General features: G+C 38.7%; 1 protein-coding gene across 1 annotated transcript; it reads right to left on the reverse strand.

Moving 5' to 3' along the window:
- Positions 1–1651: 1651 nt before the first annotated feature.
- On the reverse strand, positions 1652–24573 carry LOC119551768 (cyclic nucleotide-gated cation channel subunit A). The gene is made up of 9 exons (XM_037861295.1): positions 24126–24573; positions 19655–19844; positions 18404–18908; positions 8528–8779; positions 7938–8100; positions 6031–6570; positions 3606–4271; positions 2928–3078; positions 1652–2850 (listed from the first exon to the last, which is right to left on the reverse strand). Exons 2-9 carry the CDS (start codon positions 19753–19755, stop codon positions 2700–2702), a joined length of 2529 nt encoding a protein of 842 aa, XP_037717223.1. The 5' UTR covers positions 19756–19844; positions 24126–24573; the 3' UTR covers positions 1652–2699.
- Between the last annotated feature and the right edge of the window lie 1744 nt (positions 24574–26317).

Consider the following 26317-nt stretch of genomic DNA (forward strand, 5'->3'; position numbering starts at 1 on the left):
TAATACTTCAAAAAACTTTTTTAACAAAGGTTTTGATTAATAATGATACTTCTAATTAAACGTTGTAATAACAAGAGTAAAAAAAAACTTGAAAACACATCAAATGACATATTATAATCAATGACTTGCAGTTAATAAATTTTCCTGCATAAATCTGTGAAAGGAAACTGTTCTGTCACTCTTTTCCCATAAGCTGAAAACCAACATCGGCAGCCGCACACATTAGGATTTATTTTATGCAGATGTGTGAATTGAAAACCCTCGACATCAATCAGCTTAGGCTGTATAAGAACGCCTGGCTTTAATAAAGCAGGGACCGGCAGGTACCGAAGTGTTATTGTGTTACCCATGGGCGGCGTGGGGTTTATTGAAAGCCCCACTCGGGGACTTATCGACTTAATCCAATCGCCTTCGAGCACCCTGTATCCATAATGCTCTTTGGCTGCGTCAACATTTTATTGTCAGTCATTTTCCAACGCCCCGCGGCCTCTTCACCACAATCGGTTCCGTTCACGTGCCACGCCCCCCCAACACTCAACGCCCAAGTGATTTTCAAGAGGCCCAACTTCCCACCCAATTTTTTTTTTAAGACTTTGAGTGTGTTTTTCAACATTTTGTCAAAATTGAATTTTTACTGCACTTACGGCATGATGCGACCGTTTTGGGGTTCCACATGGCTCCACATGGTTCCGCGGGGCTAATACACAGAGAGAAAATAATGTTGTGATAACTTGATAATGGATATCAAAATTATTTGATTAAACCTAGTGGGTTATGTCTATCCTTGAAATGTTATTTATTTATTATTACCTAAAATCAAACTTAGGTATTATATATTCGTTTTACTGTTAAAAGATTTTGTATTGGCTTTGTTGTTCTGTAAATATTTCGATATATATTTTAAAACCAACGTATTAGACTTACAACTTTGGAACCACAAGGGCTGAAAAGTTTAAAACCCTATTTTAGCAACGATTATAATAATCATTTGGTTCAATATTAGCTTTTTTAAAAAAGATTTGTAATACCATTGATAATAAATCCATGTACTAATACTTTGAAATATTTTTAGGACCTCTAGTAATATAAACTCATCATATATATACATATATCAAATATAATAAAAAGAAAAACTTTTCTTTACCCAATATTGAAGATCTGTTAGGAACTCATTCAAACTATCTATACAATTAAAGGCCTTATAATATATAAAACATGTCAAGATTTTTTTACTTACTTTTCAGTGTAGAATTCCCCTTCCGGGCATGTTAGACTCCCACTACCCCATTTTACCTTTTTAGCTGTGGCATTGGTATTGCTCATACGCCGCGTTGTACGCACAAAGAAAGTCGCACCTAAAAAGCCAACGCGTGTCGCTGTCATTTTCCTCAATGCGTCTGCATTTATTGACTTTTTTGTTGCTGCTTTCTTCGTTTTCCTCCCCTTTCACCATTATATATATTTTTTCTGTACTTTTTTTGTCTACGCCCTCGAAGATGTCATTAGATCCAGTAAAGAGAGTCCTGGAACAGAATCCTTTGGAGTGAATGCTGTGGGCGATTTGCATTTACCCGCCGGCTGAAAAACACACTTGCGCCGGATATGTTTTCGCTGACATAAGTGCTGCGTATAATTTTACTCGATTCTCGTTTATTCTGTAGCTTTAGCCGTACTTACACATAGACAATACATCGTACACTCAATGTCTAGGACTAATATAAAAATACATTTCATTTGTTTACCATTTTGTTTCTTGACTTTGTTTGTTTTTGCATTTTGGTTTGGAAGCTTTGGAAGCTTGGTTGTTAACATTTGCTTTCTTTGAATTCGATTTGTGTGCACCGCACCACAACACACCACACCCATTCATACCTCCCATAAGTAATTCAGCAAAGTCCCGCGGTTCTTGGTTCTTTTTATACCCGTTACTCGTGGATTTATAGGGTATACAATATTCTTCAGAAAGTAATATGTTGTTCTGATTATCAATACCCATCTACATGCCAAAAATTTTTCAAATCGGACCATTAACTTAAAAGTTATAAGCGAACAAAGTGTGCCATCTCGGAAACAGCCGATTTGCTGCATGCATATCGCCATCTCCCTCGCACTCCCTTCAGCTGAGTAACGGGTATCTGATAGTCGAGGCTGTCGACTATAGCCTTCATTCTTGTTCTTTATAAGTATAGTATGTATCTGTATCTGATCGGTTTGATTTGATTTTGGTGCAATTAATCCGGGGATCGTTCGGTGTGTGTGTAAAATCATCCTAGCCTAGACGAACATTTGCTGTTCACGTGTAAAATTGGACTATGCTTAAATTATGTACACTGGATCGTAGTGGGTTAACTAGATGGGTCTCTGCTGCCTCTTAACCTAGCTCTACACACGCACACACTTTGAGGCACATTCAGTTTTGAATCATTTTACAAATTTATAAAGTTTGCAACAAAAAGCCCCCGAACCTCTGCATCCCCCCTATTTCCTCTACGAACTAATTGTAAAAATTAAAAATTGATTTACCCACTTTGCAGCCCAATATAACAGTTGGCTGCGGGCCAAAGGAGATATCTCCCCGCGCAGACAACTCCTGCAAGTTTAATGCATTTATCACTATTTTCCGGCCTCGGTTCCGTGGAGATATGAGGGTTGCGGGGGGGGTTTGGGGATGGGGCTTTTCCAGCGGGTTTTCCGGGGACTTAGAGCGTGTTCTGCTTGGCAGCATCGCCGCTTTTGGCAGTCGCGTCGGGTCGCGAACGTGGGCGCCGCTTGGGCTGCAGCGAATAGAGGCGTCCGCTGCGAGCCCGCGTTTGCGGCTCACACTCCAGGCGCCACGTGCCAGGGCCGCCGCTGAAAGGGGGTTCAAGGAAGGGGGGTTTTTGGTATGTTATATATCCTTCCGAGGCACGCCCTGCCAGGATACTCACTTCATCTCCAGCTTGGCCAGGCGCTGCTTGATCTTGGCCTGGCTGGCCGTATACTCCGCCAAAAGACGGGCCAGCCGCATGTTGAGGTTCTCCACCGAGAGCTCCAGCTTCTCAATGCCGCCCTCGATGCTATCGTGAACCCTTTGGGAATCTGGAAATGAAAACAGAAATAGTTTACTTCTTATTAAATAAGTCTTGATATTTTAAAATACATTCCTAAGGAGGTTTCATTTATTCATAAAGCATTCCAACTTAAACTATACATCCATAAACATTTATTATTTACTTTTCATCTATATGGTTTCATAAATATATTCCCAAATTGAAATCAAAATAATACTTAATAATAAATAATAAAATATTTAGGTACTAAACCTATACACATATTATTAGAGGTTTCCAAATCGAAATAAGTATTATAATACATATATGTTTATGCATTTAATTCTATTTTGAACTCAATATGCAGATATTCTTTAATACTGATAGACTTAATGTGTTGAAATTAATAAGGATATGTCGCATTTAATTAATGCTAGAGAGCTTAATCATTAATGCCAATAAATTATGAGCTGAATATTAAAAGGCATGCATTAATGAATGGGCATGCATTAATGAATACTGGTCCACATGTCGTATGCTTAATTTCTGATTATTAGATTTCCATGAATAACTCACCGGCGAATATCTGCTCATCCAACAGTCCGTCCTTTCGCAGCAGCTGGCATCCACGCTGGGTGAGCGTGGACCTGGCCTCTGGATAATCCGACAGGGTCTCCCACAGATCCCTCTTGGCCAGGCAGAAGAGATCCGAGTAGCCCAGGGATCTCACATTGGCCGTTCGCCGGTTGCCCGTCCGATTGCCGGCGATCTCCAGCACAGAAACCTCGCCAAACACAGATCCTGCTCCCAGGGTGGCCAAGACGGTGATGCCATCATCTCCGACCACAGAAAGCTTTCCCCTCTTCACGATATACATCTCCTTGCCGACATCGCCCTTCCGGCAGATGTAATCCCCAGGACTGAAGACCTGCAGCTTGAGCTTGAGGACCAGGGCCTCCAGGAGACCCGGTTCCGTGTCGTGGAAGATGCGCACCTGCTTCAGCGTGTCCATGTGCACCTGGATGGCTATCTCCGCCTTCAACTTGTCCGGCAGGGCGGCCAGCACTCGCTCCTCGTCCAGCGCCCCACTCTGCGACCAGGTGTAGGCGAACCACCGGATCACCCGCGCTTCCAGTTCGTGACCCACTCGCCGGAAGGCCATGTACTGCTTGACCCCATCCATGCGATTCTGGAACTCCACGCGGGCCACATTCATGTTGGAGATCATGGAGCCAATGTTACCTGGGGATGGGGGAAATCGGAGGAAACTTAGTTAATGAACGGGTGGCAATTCATCTTGGCCATTTCATAACCGGTTCGCCCACCCACTACCACTCCCACTGACGGGCACAATGAAACCCAAGCTGGCAGTGTTCCATGGCACTCATACTTATGTTTTCCGGCGTGCGGATAACGTGGCACAAAGGCGGCTAATGGCGGCACTTCCGGTGCCAGAGTCAAACACACACACACATCCCCATCTTGGTGAAATGGCGAAATGGCCTCGGGGCACTTGGCAAAAAATAGATCCCAAACTTGTAGTTCCCTTGCTAACAAATTTACGTTAAGAAAGAAAATAAACCGTAGTTTGTAAACTTTTAAAACCGGTAGCGAGTCAAATTTATCTTTGCAATATATAAAGTACTGTAGATGATGACGCGTAACATACGACAGCTATTAAAAATAAACAAAATTGATTGTTCTAAACAGCTTTACAAGACATTAAATATTTTATATGAACTTCTAATACATTAAAAAAAAATTTAACAATTAGAATGTTAATTTAAATGTTGAGGAACTAAAATATAAAAGCAATAAGTTGTTATAACGGTAATATCTGGTTAGATTTTAATGGTGAAAACGGTAATATCAGGTCTATTTATAATATTTAAAACGGTAATGAATGGTTATTATGGTTAAATAATGGAAATATCTGGTTAATTTGTAATGCTTAAATGGTTAAGCCTTGTTAATTTATAATGGTCGAATCTGTAATATCGGGTTAGTTTAAAATTGTAATATATGGCTCGATTATAATGAATAAATAAATGGTTATAACGGTATTGCCTGGTTAATTTACAATTTTGGGACGTTTATATCTGGGAAATTTATAAAAGCTTACACGGTTTTATCTAGTTAGTACATTAGTACTAGTCTAGTACATTTATAATGATTATAATAATGATTAGATTGGAGATCTAATTTTGGCAAAACCAAAATCCATAGATTCAAAATAAAGGGTACCTGCTAGGGTAAATGGTTTTAAGGAATTTTTTCACCCACCAAGAACATGGGTTTGAAATAACTATATTTTTGCATGCAATTTCCTGGAGCTTCTTCAGCCTTTATCTTTAGGGATTTCCTGGCAGATCCCTGTTATTATTTTGCCATTTCTCCGAGTGTGCCCGTCAAATTGTCCTGTCCAAACGAACTTGGCATTCATCACAGTAAGTAAATTTGTTTGCAGAACGAGGATGAGGCCATGGAATGATGGGATCTGTGGGGTCAGGCAGCTGCTGGAAATGCGGGAATGCGCCTGACTCCTAGCTACCAGCTACCAGCTCCCTACCAACACCAACCATTTGTGAACAGTAATGGCAACGATAAGGAGAACGACAAAAATGATAAAAAGGCACGTTTGCCAAGCCAAAAAAAAAAAAAAAAAATGGAAGAGATGGGATGTCGGGGGCGACGGCAACAAATCAACCCGACAAAACAAAACAAAATGGCATAGAATAGGACCGAACTGAAGGCGTAATGAATAATGTGGGTCGGGGTGGGCGTGTTCGGGGTGTACGTGTGGGTCCCTGACGTGCGTGGCTGTAAATGAATACCCATTGATGTCACAGATGTCACTCTGGAACCAATTAAACGATCAGACGAAATATTTGCGTAAACAAGCGCAAACAGAGGACCCCAAAAGGGATTTTCTAGGTTGTCACCCCCTGAATGCTGTATCTATGAACCCGCCGTACCCACTGTGACCCATTGACCCACTCACCCACAATGGTGGCAAAGATGAGGACGCCGGCCAGGAAGTCGGCCACCACGAATAGATACTCCACATCGTTCTCCGGCGTCGGAGTCTCTCCAATGGTGGTCAATGTCAGGGTGGACCAGTAGAAACTATAGATGTACTGCCTCTGAAGTGTATTGTTCCGCGTGCCATTCAGATTGTATACCCAGGAGTCGGAACTGAAACCAATCTCATAGCTAATGGCAAAGTACATGCAGGCATTCCAGTGGATCAGCACCAGGATGGCCAGCACCACTTTGCAGATGCGGAAGGCATTGGGATATCCGGTGGCCGTTTCCGTCCGATCGAACCATTCCCACAGCCGATTGATCCGGAGCAGCCGATTGAGACGCACTATCACGGGACATGGAAGATACAGGCTGGAGCAGGTCTCCGGCGGCCACCAGATGTAGGCCAGATCCGTGGGCAGCATCGAGAGCACGTCCAGGTACCAGCCCTTGGTGTGGAAGTAGTTCCTCCGCAGCCGGAAGGCATCGCGCACCAGGAGCCCCTGGTCCAGAAATCCTGCGGAGCATGAAAGCGGAAACAATGCGGTTTAGTTTTTTTATGGCTGTAACTATGGATGTGGCTGTGGGTGTGGCGGTGAGGTGACCTAGAGATTTGCTCCGGGTGGTGACTCTGCCTTTGTCTCAGTCGTGCCTTTTGCCTGCGCCACAGGCGACAGTTTTTTTTATAGTTCTTGGGATTTTTAACGATTTGAATAGAAGGAGGTACCCTGGGATGCCAGGAATGACACGCTTTACAAAAAATAAGCTTTCTGTCAATCATAAGTTTAAAATATATGAGGGTTTCTGTTTAAAACTTAGCATGGAGTTTCCAGATTAAATATAAATAGATTTTATATTATCAACCAGTTTTGAGAAGACTCAATTTACTAAGAAATAAGCTATTCTACACTATCAAGATGTATTGAAAATAAATTTCACATTATCAACCTCTTTTTAAAAAAGAAATTATCTGGTGAAAAGGTACATACACTATCCAGATAAGAACCTTTTTCTATTATTAACATTTTTTAAGAACAAATATTCTGGTGTAGTATTATACTACACTATCCAGATTAAATAAAATATTTTTTATATTATCACTCTCTTTTTGAAGAAGACATGTACTGCGTAAAGGCTATACTAGACTATCCAAACTAAATTCAAATATTATAATCTGGACAGCAGATTAGATAAAAATAGTTTTCATATTATAAACATCACCTATAAGATCAAATTTGAACTTAGTTATAAAACTTTTCTTTGCTTAGCTGATCAAAATATTAGAAATGTATTATTTTACTTTAATTCATTCCAAAGTGTTTTGATAGATACTAGATATTTCAATTTGTCCAGAGATAAGTTCCCTTAAAGTTGGAGATGTTCTGTCATGATAAAATAGTTAGATGTTAGTATTGATTTTAGTTTAACCGAGTTGGTTTGTCATAACCATTAAAATTTCAAGACGACTAAACTGTTTGTTCCGTAATGTAATAAATCCCGAGATGAAGGATACCATACTCCATACCATACTAAGGGGTACTAGAACGTTTGTTGCTATTGTACAAAATGTCAAGGTTGGCTTATCCCCTGCATTTGGCAACTCAACCACACCCACAATCCAGAGCTCACAGGACTCGCATTCGCATATGTGTGGAGATGTGGATATGTGGATATGTGGATATGTCGACTCGGGGGCAGAAATGGGATTCGCCTGCGTGCCAAATGGCTTTGTCGTCAGCCATCGCTTGCCATTGTCTGAAGGCGGCTTAGTGCGGGTCTCATTTGCATAGGTAAATCTCAAATCAGAAACCCACAACGGGGAATGGGACAGGGCACTGGGACAGGTTCTGGGACTGAAATATAGCAGATCTGGATGTGGCTCACCCTCGTGCATGTGGACGAGCGTATCCAGCAGATAGATGAAGTCGCACAGGTAGTCCAGTGTGTACCACACGGCCGGAGCACTCTTGTTGATCTCCCAGAAGACCGCCCGACCCACCACGAAGATGATATTGTAGAGCACCGCCAGCGAAACGATGGCCAGCCACTGCAAAGATATATTAGAAACAGATATTATTAGCAATTACAAATGTGTAGGGATAGGTAACCACTAAAAATGCTGCATACTTTTAGGATTACTTATGGGAGTTTTCTAAACATTAGAGATTTTCATATTTCCTTTAAGATATCTGTGTTAATCAACTTGTTTTTTGGATAAGTTAAGTTTCTTGAGCATAACATTTAAAACCACTAGGGTCGTGAAATCACTTTTAAAGATGCTAGGAGCGTTACGGTTTTAAAATGGCTGTAATTACAATCGTTATTAAATGGTATTACAATTAATAAACACTTAAGCAAGGCACCTTAGCTAATGTCTTTCTTATGTTATTACTAATTTATATCAATAATACTTCATTAACCACAAGTCAATTAACGGGGAGTATCAAGTTTTGTTTGTGCAGAAGTTCACTTACCCTGTAATGGGACTGGAGGGTGGGATCCACGGACAGTCGGTTGCACAGGACACTGGAGCCCCGAATCTCGCTGGAGAGGGCCGCATCCTCCATCGCCGGACAACCCTTGCCAATCTTGTCCGTGTTCGTGGTATTGGAGAACTTCTCGAGGAACCAGTCCGGCGGTTTGGGGCGATTCCTTTTAGTGAGACGCTGGCGCAGGGCTTGCAGGGTGCGTCTCAAAGCCGAAGGTTTGCTACGTTTACTTTGTTCCTACACAGAGAGAAATATCCCAGCAAATAAGATAAGTTTAGGTTTTATATATTAAAAGGAAGTGTGATCTTAGGCATTTTTAAAATACTTAATCTTAACTGTACTGAGGAAGTAAGTACTACTAAATTGTTGGATAGTGCTTTAAAGCTTTATATAGATCTGTTTATAAAATTATCTAGCTTAACATATTGTATTTACATTTATATTATACATATAACTATTTCCCTTTCTTTCGGTGTAATCGAAAAGGGTTCGGGAGTGGGACGTTCTGACATAAGTTTAGCGAAAAGTTTCGCCGAATGTTCACTAATTGAAGCGTTTTAGTGCTCGGGTTATGGGTATCTCTTTTTTCTGGTTCTTCTCCTTCTAATCACATTAAAAGTTGGTCAGCATCCAAGTTTGGTACTTAAAGTTTGTTATGTCTGCCAACGGAATGACGCGTACAATTGCTAGACAGCATTGGGGGTAGCCTTTGCAGCCAACTGAAAACCTAATAAAGTAAAGATTTCATGCTATTTGGAAAGGATTTAAAGAAATTCTTAACAATTTGCTTGGTGCTTATCGTGGAAAGAATGTACTAAGGTAAATGTTATTAAAGTCACAAATTAAAAAGGGGTATTTAACGGGTTTTCTTTTGAGATTCCTGAATGTTTCGTAACGTTTAAGAATATTAACAGCTAAATAACTAAATATACAAAAATTATAATAAGCCACAATAATAAAATGGTGTTTTTTTAATTTTTTAAAGAGAAAGTCTGGAAAACAAAACATATTGCATATGAGGGGTACTTCATTAGGATTCTTGAAAAGTTCCTAACTTTGAAATTTTAATTTCATTAGTTACGTGCTTTTTTAAATATTTAAACGAACTACAATAATACAATTTTAATTTTAAGCCCCTTTAGAAGTCAAAACGTCTAGACATAAAGAAGAATATATCATTTTACCTCTAAGAAATCCCTTTAATGTTAATAAATTTATAGATTTAATAAATATATTTAAATTATTTTTAAGAACATAGAAATCTAAGAACACATAATAAATGCGTCCCAGGACTGTAACTATGTACCCACTATTACCCTTTTTGAGATCTCTCTAGTTCCAGTCGCCCACCCATTTTGTGCGCATTAAAGGCGTGTGCTTGACAGTCTAATAAACGCTTATCAGTTGCCGGCAGCGGTTAATCCATTAAGCCATCTTTAGTTCGAGAAAAAAAGGGAAAAAAGGGGAAGCCCCCGCGCGCTGAAAATATGACGCATACGCCTCGTTGGGCGGCCAATGGCAATGGCAAATGGCAAATGACAATGCAATGCCACGCCCCCCGCTGTGGGTGCGTGTGTGTGTGTAAGTAGCCTCGAAGGCCGCATAATACATATAGAGCATGTGTGCATGTGTGGGTGTGCGTGTGTGTAGGTGGATTTACCGCATCTGTTTGCTGTCCCGTTATGGCGGATATATCCAGCGACTGCACCATGGTTTTGACTTTGAAATGTCGCATACAAATCGAGTGTCTCCTCTCTCTTTTGTCTCCTTTAACTGGCAGTCTTCCCTTTCACTCTGGCACCTTAGAACTTGCGATTTTGGGCTGCGGCAATAACAATAACGGCGGCAATAACGGTTAGTTTTTGGTCAACAGCTGCGCGCATGCGCTCCGTTGCGTCGAGCGGACTTTTCAAACTGTTCGAACCGTTCGCACTGATAACTGCCGCCAAAACACTTGACTCGACTCGACTTGGCCAAGGCGAGGCAGCGACGCCGGCATCGCAGTCGCCACTGACCAAAACCACGACATCCATACACAATAAACCACAGTGGAGCCCCCATAACACGAAATTTTATTGTACCATTCCTAAGATGTCTGTTAATAACATCGGAAATAACCTAATCAAATGATTTGATTATTTTAAGATATTAAAGATATTTAAGATATTAAAAGTAACATATCATTTATGAAAAATATTTTTACGATGGATTTTGATTACGTTTTTTCAAAAAAAACAATATGATGAAAATATTTTTTATAACATTCATATTCTATCTAATATATCAATATAATATTATTAATGGACCGAAGGATTTTAGTTTACAGCGCCTCTTCTTTTTCAAATATTAATTTTAGTATTGTAAACTAGCTTTAATTTGTTAAATAACTAATAAAATAAATATGATTAATAGATTTCCCTCTTTCTTAATAAAATATTAAAGCTAATCAAAATCAGATCTATTATTTTAAAAGATGGTTAAAATGGATCTTGTTATTGAGATATTTTCGAAGTATTATAATAATATTTTCTTAAATTGAAATCTTTAATCTAAATTTCCAAAAAAACAAAAATTATTCTTCATAAAACTTTAAAAACTTTTTTTAATGATAAAAATTAAGAAATTTTTTGTTGATCTAAAGTAACCAAAAACGCAACAAACAAAAGTTCGTGTTCCAGAGGTTCGACTGTACCGCACAATAGTAAAAACCGAGTGGCTTGTTTGCTAGCTGCTGTTGTCAATTCGGAATGCTGTTTTGCAATTTTCTTAATTTGCATCGCCACTCATCGCGCTGCCGCGTTTTAATTAATTAACTTGCACCGCCGACGCCTCGGATGAAGTTGAAGTCTCCAGCGACTTTGGTCCTTCAGCGTCCAGAAGATATCTATATAGTTGTTGGTTCGCAGTAAATCGACAAGATTGATGATACCGGCCGGCGTTTGTCGTTTTGGTCTAAATGCTTTTTAATTGGCCCGGCCAACGCGGTTTCAATTAGGCTGAAAGGCAGCCGGGGGTTAATGTCGAGAAGCTAGTGAATAAATTAATTGCAATTCATTTGACGGATAGCCGGTGCGTTAGATCAGTTTTCCCCGTTCCCGTTCCGATTTTCAATGAGCTCATCACTAGCCAGAAATTCGCCAAATGCAAGGTTATGCACAAAATTCGAGTGGCTTTTGGTTTATTTATTTTACCATTGGCCTCACTTGAAACTGGCATCGAAATCGAAGCACTGACCCAGCATTATCATTATCACCGGACCGACGCCCTGATTGGCATTCATATCGCACAGGCGGCGTGGAACTCACAATAAATTTCCATAATTGCGAGTCCGTTAGGCCGAAATCGAACAAAAACCCACCCAATCCCCCTTTTTACACCTGCCAGGTAACTTTATGCTAAGAAAATCAAGCGTTTTCATATCGCCGTTTATGGCATGCGTGGGCATTTTATGCTCGCCCCATAAAAACATGACTTTGCCAAGGCGTTACAGCTTAACAGTCGAGTTTGAAACGAAATAGCGTACCTGTAATTGAGGAAATCAAACTGAAGGAGTTGTAAACTGAAGTTTATTGGAGGGTGGGATGATATTTGGAATCGTTTGGGAGGTATTTTTGATGGAAATTTAATGGGTTATAATTGGAGCTTAGTTATTTATGAATTCTATTACAAATACTTGGGATACGTTAAAATTGAAGAGTATACATTTCAGAATCAATAGGAGGTGATGATACTTCCTGTTCCTTTGAATTAATATAATATTTCAAGTTAGAAACGAAATAGCTGAGCTATAAGTAAGGAAATCAAACTGAAGGAGTTGTAAACTGAAGTTTATTGGAGGTAAGGATGATACTCGGAATCGCTTGGGAAGTATTTTTGATGGAAATTTAATAAGTGATAATTGGAGCTTAGTTATTTATGAAGTTATGATACTTCCCCTTCCTGATAAAGACTTATAGTATCTAATTTTTTAAGGGGTTCTCTATGATTTAAGAAATTTTTAGCTTGCTCTTTCGCAACGACTTCTTATTCTAGGAATTAGAATACGTTCTTAAAGGAATGCATTTTAAAAAACCCATAGAAAGTTATTAATCTTCCTCTTTCTTTGCATAAACTCAATAAGTTATCACTTAAGGGTTGTTGCTTATGATATCGAGTTTCTGATGGCTTCTTTATGACATAATAAATCTGCACATTGTTCTTTCACAAGGACTCTTAAGTCCTGCCATTAGTGTAATATCTAATGAACCAAGACAAAGAGTTAAAGAGCAGTTTCCGGTGAAATTCCATACATGATGGGATGAATAACAGCAATTTGATAGCTTATCACTTGATGTTTTCGTGGGTTAACCCCTTTGTTTTCGGAAAACCCGTGCACTTTATCACTCTTCCTACTATTGATAGATTTATACTGATTGTGATTTCGATGGGAACGTGGGAAATTATGCAAATTGCGGCGCAGATTGAATGAGGATGACCGTAAGCTGGGTGTTTATCGGTGGGCGTTTAATAAACTGACTACAAGTAGAACCACCTCCCCCCGCCTTTCTCATTTAATCCAATGTCCTGATTGTTGGGTTTTTCCCTTAAAAGTTAGCTGGGAAATCCAGGAGAGAGACCCTCATCAACATGGAAATCCAGTTGCCACCGTTTTTTTGTTTGTTATTGCCGCCTCAATTTTTAAGCCCTGTTTTCGATTGTTTACCGAACGCATTAGTTGACAAGTTCAGCATTGTTTCTGCTTAATATTTTCTGTTTTTTGTTTCCAGTAATTTTATTTATTGCAAAGTAACTCGGTCTGCGAGCTGAGCTGCCGCCTGCGAACGCGTTTTTTTCGTAACTGTCGATGGCGCAAAAAATTTGACTAAGCGGAATGTCCGCAGACAGACCGCACTTTCGCTGTTTGCTCTCGCTCCTTTCTCCGCCGCCCCTTTCTCCAGCTCCCTATCACTTTCTCCCTACCTTCCCCGTCCTTATGCCACCTTCTCCGATTGCCATCATCATCGTGTTGAGTGTCCTGCCGCCTTCTCAAATTGCACAGCAACAACTACATTGTGGCAAAGACAATCGAGAAAACATCGACACTGGCAGAAAAAAGTGGCCACAATTTAGTATGACCTAAAATTAGGAGATCAATCATATTACAAAAGTAATATCACCTCGATTATGTAGATTTTATTTCCCTATTAAAGGTATATTCTAAAAGGATCAACAAGAAGTCAACAGTATATTAAAGTTCTTTACATCTCCCTTTGAAAAAGTATTTATTTAAAGAATTTACCACAATTAAGTAAGGCTAAAAAAGATGGGATTAATATATTTCAAAAGTAATATGACCCCAATACTGTTTTTTACTTCCCCAATAAAACAATTTTCAAAAAAGGTCAGTAAAGTCCGAATACTCAGCAGAATATTATTTTTCCAAGTCCTTATTAAGAAGTATTTAATATTCGCTGTAGCTAAGATGATAATTTCAAAGAAGTAATACTTACTAATAAATTCGTTTATAAGGTTTAAATTTCCCTAATAACAATAGATTTTAAGAAGATAAAAAGTATTCTTTTAGTATAGTATAATATATTTGGCAGAATAGAAGAATGAGAGAGTATTGATCTATAGTACATCAGGAGATCATATGTAATAACACATTTTAAAGATTTTAGTGTAGTCTTTTTATTCAGTAGAATATAGCTATTTTGAAGGCCATATTAAAAAGTATTTAATCCAAAAAGCAGTCTTAAGAATTTCTTTTCAATTTAATATTGCCTATTTTATTGATGAAAATCGAAGCTAAAAATATAATTTTGAAAAATTCCCTCATAATATTTTATTTAATGTGCTTTTTTTGATAATCATACACTTCCCCCTCCTTCAACTTTTTCGCCCAGTGTACGCACGCAGGTATGGCCGGGCAAATAGAGTTCATTAATCGGTTTAATGGCATGACTGGATGACTGAATGACTGTACGGACCAGCTGACAAGGATACACATCGCTGTTGTCGGGGCTGTTCAACTCGAGGACTAGTGACTATTTCGGATTGGCACGAGACTTGTCATATTTTCAATGCCAATTCTATAAAGTTTTGCCTGTTTTTGGCCCATCTACCCATCTACCCATCTCGTGGTGCCCAATTTTGAGTAATGGACGTTTATATAACCACAAAGCCAGCAGTTTGGGGTTTCCTTAGCCTCTCCTCCTCAGCTGTTTGGCTGTTTTTTGTGCTGCTGCTGCTGGACAAACACTCGGAACACACCTCAAAAGCATTAACAACAACCGACCAAGCCAATATTTGGACGACAACGGGGAAAACAACCACAACTATATTGTATATATGCGGGTTCGAAATAAAAGTGGAAAAGTCCGGGAAGCGAGGACTTTGAGGGCTTTTCATTTTCATTTGTATTTATTTCATTGCGTTTTTCTTTCGCTTTGGTATTGGTATTGGCATTGGCAGTGCTGTTGCTGTTGCCATTTATGAAATGACATTGAAACAGTTTTGTGTTGCTGGTTGTTTTTTGCCCTCGGTTTCATTCACTTTGAGCGGAGGCGAAAGGAACTCGAGTCTCTTATCTATCAAATTGGTTGTCGCCCTCGGCTCCGCTGCCCCTCTGTCCCGATATCCTGGCCATATCCTCCAGCTGGCCAACTGTCGATGGAGAGCCAGACCGCCAACTCCCCCAACCAAAATATACACACTCACTTATTTATAGCCCTGCGGGTCGGAAGAAGTCTGGTTTGCCTCGCTCTTCCATTTAATAGGGAAACCTAAGTAATGCAATTATCCCGGACAGGACATGAGAGATCTCCAGCTTGCTGGTGGGTAGTGCAGGGGAAACGAAAAATGCAGCAAACTTAAGTGGGTTGATTCGAAAGGCGAGAGGCGGCAAGTTGGAGATTAAAGATACGGAAGTCAAGGGACACCAGCTGAAGTGGGTGTCTTCCCAAAAGCTTTGCATTTCAAATTAGAACCTGGAAATGCCCATTTGGAATTTGCATAAAACTACTAATACTTTCGTTTTTATTTAGTTCTGACAGTCTGTTATCTGTTGATTTGATGTCCTCAGGTTGTTATTAAATATCTCGAAATATTTCTGGTTTTTTATAGATCTAAATAAACTGTTAGTATCTAAATAGGAATCGCTCGTACACAGAGAAAATTCTGACGTTCTTATTTGAGTTGAAAATGTTCTTAAAAATATAACGACATTTTTGAGGTTGAAAATCTTTTTATTTTGCTCAACAAATTAACTATTATCCCATTTAGTAGTGTGTACTTATCAAAAAGTTGTTAAATAAGCTCAATTTAACTTTTCTCCTATCACCATTTTGTTCTAATAATAAGAATATTGATATTTACACGGTTTTTAAGAACGAATGTTCTCAATTCAAGAACAATGTACTTGAATATTTCTCGCTGTGTACTTGGATAAATTAAGAGTTCTTAAATTTATATGAAAAACATTGATATTTACACGGTTTTTAAGAACGAATGTTCTCAATTCAAGAACAATGTACTTGAATATTTCTCTCTGTGTACTTGGATAAATTAAGAATTCTTAAATTCATTTGAAAAACATAAGTTTCTTATGTTAATTTAAAGGATGTGGAAACTATACTACTAAATCATTAAAAGAGTAATACAATATCACTAAAATGAGGTCAAATAGATAAAAAGGATTTATCTTAAAGAAGTAATTTAAAGGATATTAAGGAATTCAATGATAAGTGAATGGATTTGAGAGGGATTTTACCCATTAGGAACTATTAGAAAATGTATATATTAGCAATCTCCAAACGCAGTCGATTAAATGTTTCTAAAATAAGGTAAAGAATATAATAAGGATACAAAAAGGTTATGCAAATTTAAAAAGCAATGAAATTCGCTTTAATGAGGGTTCATATATCCAGCAGTGCATCTGAACCATTAAACTCTTATCACCTTCAACTCTGTTAACACACTTTCTTTGTCCAAGTATTCAAAATCGTTTTAGCAATAGACCCCTCCTACAAACCCAACATCACCACCCCCTAAACAAAGCACCACATGGCCTTTTTTGTCTTTCTTCTTTCGGTTTTTTAAGTCGATTGACACGTGCTAATAAAAATTTCTGCGGGTAGCCAAAAATGGCATTCAACTGGGTGGCCCGGGGGCTTATGGAGGGGATACTGAGGAGCAGGCGGCTTGGGGCGATGCCTCGGCTACGTGACAATAGAGGAAGTAATTAAAACGCGATTTACGGCAAGGTCAAGTTTATGAAGGTCCGCTCAGTTCATTTGCATTAGTCTGGAGCTGAAAGTCTGCGGGGAGTTATGCAGACAATGCGGAGTTCCGTTCCCAGGGCCCGCAGCTCGGAAAACTCGGAAAACTGGGCCAATTCCGCCTCCCGAGGGCGAGGCGTCAATCAATTAGAGCAATTACTTAATTTCATTTCCACATAATTGAATTGTGGCCAGGGACTGAATGGCATTACAACTGGAATGGCACTGGAGCAGGAGCATAATGTATCGGTTATTGAACGCGGATTATTGGCCATCGTTTATCAATGAGCTTTTATCTGCAAGTGTTATCAAATTATGCATACGCCGCATTGGCCATGAATGCAAATCGATCTGTATTTATTGAACAGGTCTGTTAGTGCGATAAGAAAGGGAAATAACCTTAATATATGAATATTTAATAATTTATAATCTTGAAATAAATAACTGCCACTTAACTGCTGCACAAAAGCAAGGTAGTAAAGGAGAATATTCCGAATCCATACGAACATATTGTAAACCCACCTAATATCTGAGATATTCTACAGCAGAAAATAAAATAATATATAAAATATAATATAATATAATATAATATAATATAATATAATATAATATAATGTAATATAATATAATATAATATAATATGATATAATATAATATAATATAATATAATATAATATAATATAATATAATATAATATGATATAATATAATATAATATAATATTATATTATAAAGATAAGAAGATATTCAACTTATATTTTATATTTTCCTTTACAAAGACGTAGTCAAAGGTTTCGTAGATGGTACTATGTTAGTTAGTTTTAGTTCTGTAAACTACAGGATCATCTTAAACAAATAAATATAAAATAATACGACCCTATATATAGAGCATTTAAGATCTGGCCATGAATGCAAATTTATATATATTTATTGAAAGGGTCTGCTAGTAAGATAAGAATGGGAAATAACCGTAATATATGAATATTTAATAATTTATAATCTTGAAATAAATAACTGCCACTTAACTACTGCACAAAAGCAAGGTAGTGAAGGAGAATATTCCGAATCCATACGAACATATTGTAAACTCACCTAATATCTGAGATATTCTACAGCAGAAAATAAAATAATATATAAAATATAATATAATATAATATAATATAATATAATATAATATAATATAATGTAATATAATATAATATAATATGATATAATATAATATAATATAATATAATATAATATAATATAATATAATATAACATAATATGATATAATATAATATAATATAATATTATAATACAAAGATAATAAGATATTCCACTTGTATTTTATATTTTCCTTTACAAAGACGTAGTCCCAGGCTTCGTAGATGGTACTATGTTAGTTAGTTTTAGTTCTGTAAACTACAGGATCATCTTTAACCAATAAATATTAAATATTCCGACCCTATATATAGAGCATTTAAGATATTGGTCTGCATTACTAGACTAACCCTCTTTCCTTTAATATTTAACAGGTCTTAAGGGTGGGTAGAAGCGATTTTCTAAATTTACCAGACTTACCCATCTGATAAGTATTACTATAGCTACTTTTAAGCCACTCACCTGTATCAGCTTCCTGCCATTTTCCACATAACTGGAATCGCTGGCATTTGGCTGGTGGTGCTGCTTCTGCTGCTGGTCAGCCCGCGCAATCGCCTCCTCCGGGTTATCCTCGCCCACGGCAGCTCCGAACCCTCCGTCCTCATCCTCATCCTCGTCATCCTCATCCTCGTCCTCGTCATCCTCGTCCTCATCATCGTACTCGGCCTCTCCGCCCGTCTGGCGATGATTCCCCTGGCGATATTTGCGTTGCCAACTGCGACGTGGATAATGAAGGTGGTGCACCTCGCCGTCCACCGCCATTGGAATCGAGGTGGCCGCCTGCTCCACCGTTATCGTCGCCGTGGGCGCGAAGGGGGCGAACAGGCCGCCACTAATCTCCTCCAGCGGCGGAGGTGCCACGCCCACCGCCGCCTGATGGGATCCGCAGGGCAGCTGCAGTTGGGCGGGCGCCGAGGAGGCGGGGCCCACGAATCGGGTGGTGCGGTACATGGGACGGGTGGAGAGGCTGGTGGGGATTGGTTTGGTGGTGAATAAAGATGGGTAAGTATTTGCTATTATACATTTTAATCTTTACTTTAAGTGGGGCTTAGTTGTAAATGAAAAATAACAAGGAAATGTAACGATGCACTTAAATAATGTATTTTCATATGCTTAAAATCAGATAACAATTATGTTATCTTGAGTATTTGACTTTAGAGTAATGAGGCGTACAATGTAAATAAACACCCAATGCAATAAATATCATTTTGGTAAATCTTGTATTTAAAAAAGATAAATATCTCACATTTTAAATTTATTGAGAGAATTGGCATATGATACATAATAAAGATAAGATTCATAAGGATACGGAAGTAAATACTTGTATAGAATAAAATTGTTGTTTATTTTTTATTTTTCGATCTCTAACTAGGGCCTGGCATAAAAATATGAAAATAATTTAGTATATATTCAGATATAATATAATCTTTTTTATTTTGAATAGGTTTTTTTAGCAATTATAATCAATCACTTCCTTTTTACTTCTTTTTAAGATAGTAGTGAAGGCCAGTGCCCAATAAAATATTATTAATAATGTTTTAAATGACAGTATACCTATTATAGATATACTCTACTCTACTTACCAACTCAAAGAAGGCTTTATAAACTATATCTATCTATACTTTATAAAGCCTTCATTAAGTTGGTGTGAATATATATCAATAATATATACAGTCTTCCCAGAATGTGCTCTCCAAACGGACATCAACTTACTTGTAGCCGTATTTTGGGGACTCGGTTTCGGGTCGTCGCCGGGTGGACATCATCGTGTTGACCCGATCTCCGCGGGCGGCAGCCATCATGTAGGTCCACATAGCTGGGCGATGGCTGGACGTTGGATGGAGTGCAGCTACGCAAGGCACGAGCCCGTCACCATGATGAGCAGCGGGCGGGGAGTCGGAGTCTGGAACGAACAGACGAAGGACGAAGGACTTAGACTTTTGCATTCATCTCCGGGCCAGGACTTAAGTTGTTTGTGGCCCCAGGGCCTTAACGCCCACTTGGCGGCAATTGTGGTGCTGGCCACGCCCACCGCCAAACGCCCACGCCCCCGGGCTGCTCCTCCGGGCATCCGGAGCAGTCATAAATGCTCCTCTCTGCTGGGTCATAAAACACTTGGAGGGACGTAAACATAAAAGGGGAGGTGGGGTTCAGGGGTCAGGGGTTGTGCCTCTGGGATGTCTGCTGTGCTGCAGTAATTAAGCAATTAAATGCAAAATTGTTGGCTTACGAAACAGTCTGTGGTTGAAATTTTTAAATTGCCCCTCGAGGTAGGCAACAGAAATTTTCCAAGGAAGCCCTCCTGTTTGTAGCTCATGTGGAAAAGTCGGAAAAGTGGGAAAACCAGGGAGACGATATGGCAGGATGCAGGGAAAACTCTTTGGACAATAAAACTTTCTCCGCAGGTAATCAGAAAAGCATTTAATGATGTTGGTAAATGATTAAGGCACTACCTGGGTCTTCAATTTAATGTGTGTTCAAGGTAATTTTTGTGTCATGCATATGAAAGTTCCTGGAAAACTGTAGCCCTTCTGGTGCACTTTTTATGGAGTTTGCTCAGAAAGGGCCCTCAATTTGAAAGGTTTTTGTATAAAATTAAAATGAATTTTAGTTTGCTTTTCGTTAGGGAAAGTTATTAAAATGAGAAGTTCACATTTCCAGTAAAATATAATGTGGCCTTGTTTTATTATAATAAATGTTTTGCTCCAGTTTAAAAGTTTATTAATTCAATTGTGTAATAAAAAAGGAATTAAAGCTCATAGTAGAGAGTAAACGAAGCTGCTTGAAAATAAAACTTTAATTGCTTAGAAAGATGTATGGAATGGTAAACCAAAAATGGATTTAGACATTAAAAACTATTATAAACAGCTCAAGCAAACGATTAAATATGTTATCTAGACAAACAAGAAAAGTAAGAAAAGACTTCTGTTACTTTGAAAACCCCCCACTTTTAATAGTTTCAATAAATGCCAGCAAAAGCAGACATTTTACTTATGGAATTTCTTTGTTCAACTGGAAAAACTCACACAAAATTCTCAGAAATTCAAAAGAAAATCCTTAGTGCAGAACTTTTTGCACTCGAGCTGGTGTTAATTGAGGAGTTCTGGGGATTCTGGAGACAGCAGCAGCTGTCCAACTGGGGAAAGTTCCCACTCGGCAAATAAATAATTCCGCTTAGACGCGAGCTAATGATGCGCAAATGATAAATACAAGCTGCCAGATGAGCGAAAATTTCAACAGTTCTGGATAAAATGCAGCTGTGACTCACGAAAAAAAAAGAAAATCGAACCGAGGGGGGGGGGTTTGGTTCCCTGAAAATGGAAATGAAAATGAAAATGCGAATGGGAATGCAAATGCAATGGCTGATAATCAAAACGAGCGCAAAAACGAAGCGCCAATGCGAGATTTTTTATGTAATTTCCAGTCGAGTGGATGCCACAAAAAGAAGGTATCTACATGGGGGTACACATTCCCCGCGCAAAGGAAAAACACAAGCTGCAGCTGATCCTTTGTCCTTTCCCTTTGTCTGGCTTAAGCAGCGTTTACTGTCGCGTGATTTTATGTCATAGATTATCTTTGGGTTGCACGCTCCTCCAGCCAAGCATTCAATTTGAAGTGCAATTTTGGTTTTTGGCCAGGCGAAATGGCATCCTTCGATGAGTCAGAGGCGGAGGCGGTGGGGGGTTTTGAAGTCTTTGACCGCCCCGTTTGGTCAATTGTCTCGGTTTTGGCTCTATGCGCGGGATTCAAATAGCACAAGTACTGGGCTCCCCCCTAACAGCATCGATTTTTCGCTATAAAATCAAAGTAAATCCATTTATCAACTTCAGCTGCAAACATTTTTCGTGCAGATAAGCATTGACTTTGATAAAATGTGGCTCTTCTGGCAAGCCACTTTGGATGTTTGCATCTACCCGTCGGCCCTTTGGGCGAATCAATCCCGAAGATAGGGTCTAGGGATGGCCCATCCTGCAGCGGGATATCTAGGCAATTAACCCACGGACCTCAAAGGCAACCGCAACCGCATTGGCAGCAACTTCAAAATTAGACAATCTTTTCGTTCTGCCTCTGGCATAATTTCCCCGATCTCATGCCCTGCGGAATGAATTGCTAACGAGCCATAAATGTTGCCCCCTGCCTGGTGTGCACACGGAAAAAAGCAGGCCATATAACATTTGAGAGGCCATTACAATGTATTCATCACCCACTTTGGCAACAAAGTTAATTGTAATCACATAAATTGAGTAGGAATTTTATTGCCAAAAATGAGGGAAGGTAAAAGGAAGAAATTTTCTAAATCGGAAGAGAGGTAGAAACTACTAGTGTTTATAAGGCTAAAATTTTATAAAGATGTTCTAAGGTATTTCATTTCAGTATGTTTTTTAATATTTTTAGTTTATTGACTAACATATATTATTTCGTTATTGGTTTTTAAGCATTTAAATGCTTTTATAAGGATTTTGTGAAGACATTTATTTGTTGTTCACTTCAGTATATTTTTTAATATCTTTAGTTTATTGACTAACATATATATTTTTGTTATTATTTTTAAAGCATTTAAATACTTTTATAAGAATTTTGTGAAGATATTTATTTGTTTAAAATGCGATTAGTTAAAAATAATCATAATTAATTTTCTTTTTATTTTAATAATGTTAGTTTGAATATTTACTAATAAATATTTTATTATTAAAGCATTTAATTAAAGCATTTTTATAAAGAATTGTTAATGAAATCTCATTATTTAAGTTAAGATTAGTTAAAAACAATCTTAAATATTTAATAAGTTAAATTTGAATATCAACTGAGTAATATATATTCTTATTGGTCTAAATAATTTATTGATTTTTGTTCTCTATAAAAGAATGAAAGATTAACTGAAAGTTATATATAGAATAAGTGAGCCATAACCGCTTACAAAAAATGTCACGTAAAATATTGAAACTCTCTTTTTTAACCTCTAACCAAATCCGATTTGAATAAATTTCTCCCTCTGCATGGATGTGTCTTATTTGTAATGATTTAGTGGCACCCTGGGGGTGCGAGTAAAGCGATGCTGGGGTAACGTGTGAGGTTTATGCCCCATGGAATCGCTTACACTCGGCACTCCCTTGGTGGGGATTATGATTGTCCAAGTGCCTGGAGACGAGGGTACAAAGGACCGAGAGTCCTTAATAAGTAAACACATGTCCATATTGAAAACAAATTTCACAGCGGCCCTCTGTCCATTTCCGCCTGTCAGCTGGGGGGCATCAATTAGAACTTCCCACAGAGTGGAGGACTCAAAAAAGAAATGTTTATTCAATATAGAGCATCGCCCACACTCCAAAGCACTTAGTGTTTAGCTCAGAAGTTCACCAGTTCAGCGGTTCAGCAGTTCACCCTCTGTTTGCCAATCGCCAGCTAGCACTGTTTAATCCTCTCAGACGCATCACGTATACGCCATGTGGCTGCGGCCAGGGGAATTTCAAGTTCAATCATTATACAGAAGCCAGTAGAAAGTTAAAAGAAATGTTCTAAAAACAGGATGTACACGCGCACATGGATACACTTAATGTACAGGATGCACAAAATATGCTAATGTCAATTATTTTGTGCGTAATTTGCTTTTCATGCTTCGACGGGAAATGTGTGACTGGCGCCTCATTATGAATATTCATTTCCCGCAGACAAGTGTTCACTTTTCTATTCATCCTGTAGAGCTGGGACTCACATCCACGTTTTTAGTCCACATCCCTTTGTTCGCTAATCATGCCGCAGCCATCGACTTATCTAATCTGTTTTGGTGGTTTTGCTGGTTTTGCTGGCCTGATAAGTGCCAATGTGGGGGTTAACACAGGGGGCTATAGTGGGTTAAGGGGTAACTGCCAGGTGTATCTGCCACCATGCCATAAAAGCTGAGGTGACTTCAATTAACATTCGTGCACGTAGAGGCAATAACGCAAATGGATTCGGGCTTTGTTTAATAAAATGTGATATTTATGGAGTTTACTGTTCCTCTGGAGGCACCCCCCAAATCCCCCGGATGCCAATTAATATGGCACCAAGTTCGTTATTAATTCGCTGAACAATTAGCCAGGGCGATATCAATATCGAAATGGGCCTGCAAATCACGCATACGCCGTGTGGTCTGGTCTAGCTTAGTGACTGTGATTAGAGGATGTTTTTTGATGGTTGGCTGTACCTTTCGGATTCCTGTTCTAAACTCTCGGGATGCCCTTATAATCCAGGCCTCTGTCAGCGCTAAAGGTGCTGGGTAATCCTATTAGCAAACGCTTGAGTCGAGTCTCCTTACTTTCTGCACACTTGTGCTGCTGCCACTGGATTATTTAAGAATGCGTGCAGTAATTTCAACATGAAATTTGAATATTTTTTACGCCTCGCGAACTCACAGAACTGAACAGAACACACAATAGACACACGGCTGGCGATACGAAATGAAAGGCATTTACATTTGCGATATCCTTTCTTTTTATTACTATTATGATATTTTTGTGCACTTTTTTTTATGGAATTAAAATTCAAATCAAATGTGGATGGCTAGAACCGCGTTGGAGGAACTCGAGACGAGGTTTTTTGGTCCTTTCGGTTGGGATCTCTATGGATGGGGTTCCGCGACGTGTACGTTCGCTTGCCCGGTTGGCGGCGCAATGAGAGCTCCGGAAACTGAAAACAGAAGCAGAAGCTGAAAATGAAGCCGAAATCCGACTGCTTTTCATTCATGAGTTCGGTTCGGGTGAGCTTTTCCCGCAAAAAGCTCTCACCACGACGCCCCACGGAAGCTGGCCAACCTGTTGAACATGCCTCTAAGAAGGTATCCCGAAATCCCAACATCCCTAGCATCCTGGCCAGAGTTACCAATGTCGGCTGTTGCCAGGCCCGTGGGGATAACATAAATTAATTAAATCAATGCTCGTTTCGGTTGATCATCTGACACATTGACAAATCGAGAGTTCAAAGGGAGTGGGGCTCCGGCTCCTCCTGGGTTCAGGGTCACTTGGTGGGTTCGGTTCCAAACCAAGCCATTTGGGCTTCGGCCCCGGGGCCAACTTGGTTCATTTGCTGAAGTTGATTAATGCATGCAGCACTCGCTTTTTGTTCTGGCTTGATTTAAACTTGTCTGCCACATATGTTGTCCTTCTGCTTGGAGAAGATTGTAGTGGGGGGAACCGGAGCATCTTGGACAAGGGAACTTTCTTTGTTGACAAAAAGGTGCACTGACATCGGAGCAAATCGAACACAACTAATTCGGCACGATTATTCACATGCCACAGAAATTAGATTAAACTTGGCCAGAACATTGTATGGTCAAGCTTGCCCCATTGGCTTGCTCCCTCTTGTTCAGCTGAAATGGGCATAAAGTTTTCCTCGAACATCTGTGCTTATCTACGTTTATTGCTTTTGGTTTTAATACACTTGGACAAAATATTTTTGGCTTGGAAATACACAATTAATTTTTCAAATCCGAGGAAAATCGTTGTTAAGTCCTCACTCAAGGTCCAGTGATTAAAATAGAATACTATTCTTATTATAAAACATGTTTTTATGCCCCTTTAAGATCATACATATATTTTTTGACCTATTGCTTTTTATAAACAATTTTTACTATTTAATAAATTGTAGATTTAAAAAGGTTCTGAATAAATTAATCACAAATCTACGATATATAATTTTTAAAAAAAACTTCTTCGACATTACCGTAAGGTCTTAAGAAACGGGACTTACTAAAAAAAAAACTAGGTACATTTTAAGGGAATAAATCACATCTATAAGGATAAAGTTGTGTATACAACATTTAATAGTAATATCTTTGATATTGATACCTAAGAAAACGGGATTTGTTTTTAAAACATAAAGTTCATTTTAATATAATACATCGTTGTTGAACTCTTCTTTAAGGTCCTTCGACATTTTTAAGGAAGCACTTTATGGAACACTTCATTTATCGCAAGATCTAAAGAAAGGGGACTAGTTTGTCTAATATTTATTACATTTCAAATTATATTCAATTGCTTGTAAAAATAATAAAACTAATATTTATTGATAACGTATTATATTAAACTTATGAATGTAAGGTTGATCATAAGCTTTTGAATATTTCCATTTATTAAAACTTTTCAAATTTTCTTCGACTGTAAGCTGCGGACCCTTTAAGAAGCAAATAGAAAGGACAGTTCATTGTTTGAGCCCAAAGTTCAATAGTTCGAGTTCGAGACAAAAGTTCACTCGCCAAACAAGATGGCAGAGGCCAACAAGTGGCATCGGGATTCCGGGGCTGTCAGAATGGAGATGTTGGAAATCGAAATCGAAATCCCGGCGACACTGACAGCTGCATACATTTTAATCCCCTTCAATTTCGCCGAAAAGTACTCCGTG

Source organism: Drosophila subpulchrella, chromosome 2R (genome assembly GCF_014743375.2).
Source record: "Drosophila subpulchrella strain 33 F10 #4 breed RU33 chromosome 2R, RU_Dsub_v1.1 Primary Assembly, whole genome shotgun sequence".
In the NCBI taxonomy this organism is placed as follows: domain Eukaryota; kingdom Metazoa; phylum Arthropoda; class Insecta; order Diptera; family Drosophilidae; genus Drosophila; species Drosophila subpulchrella.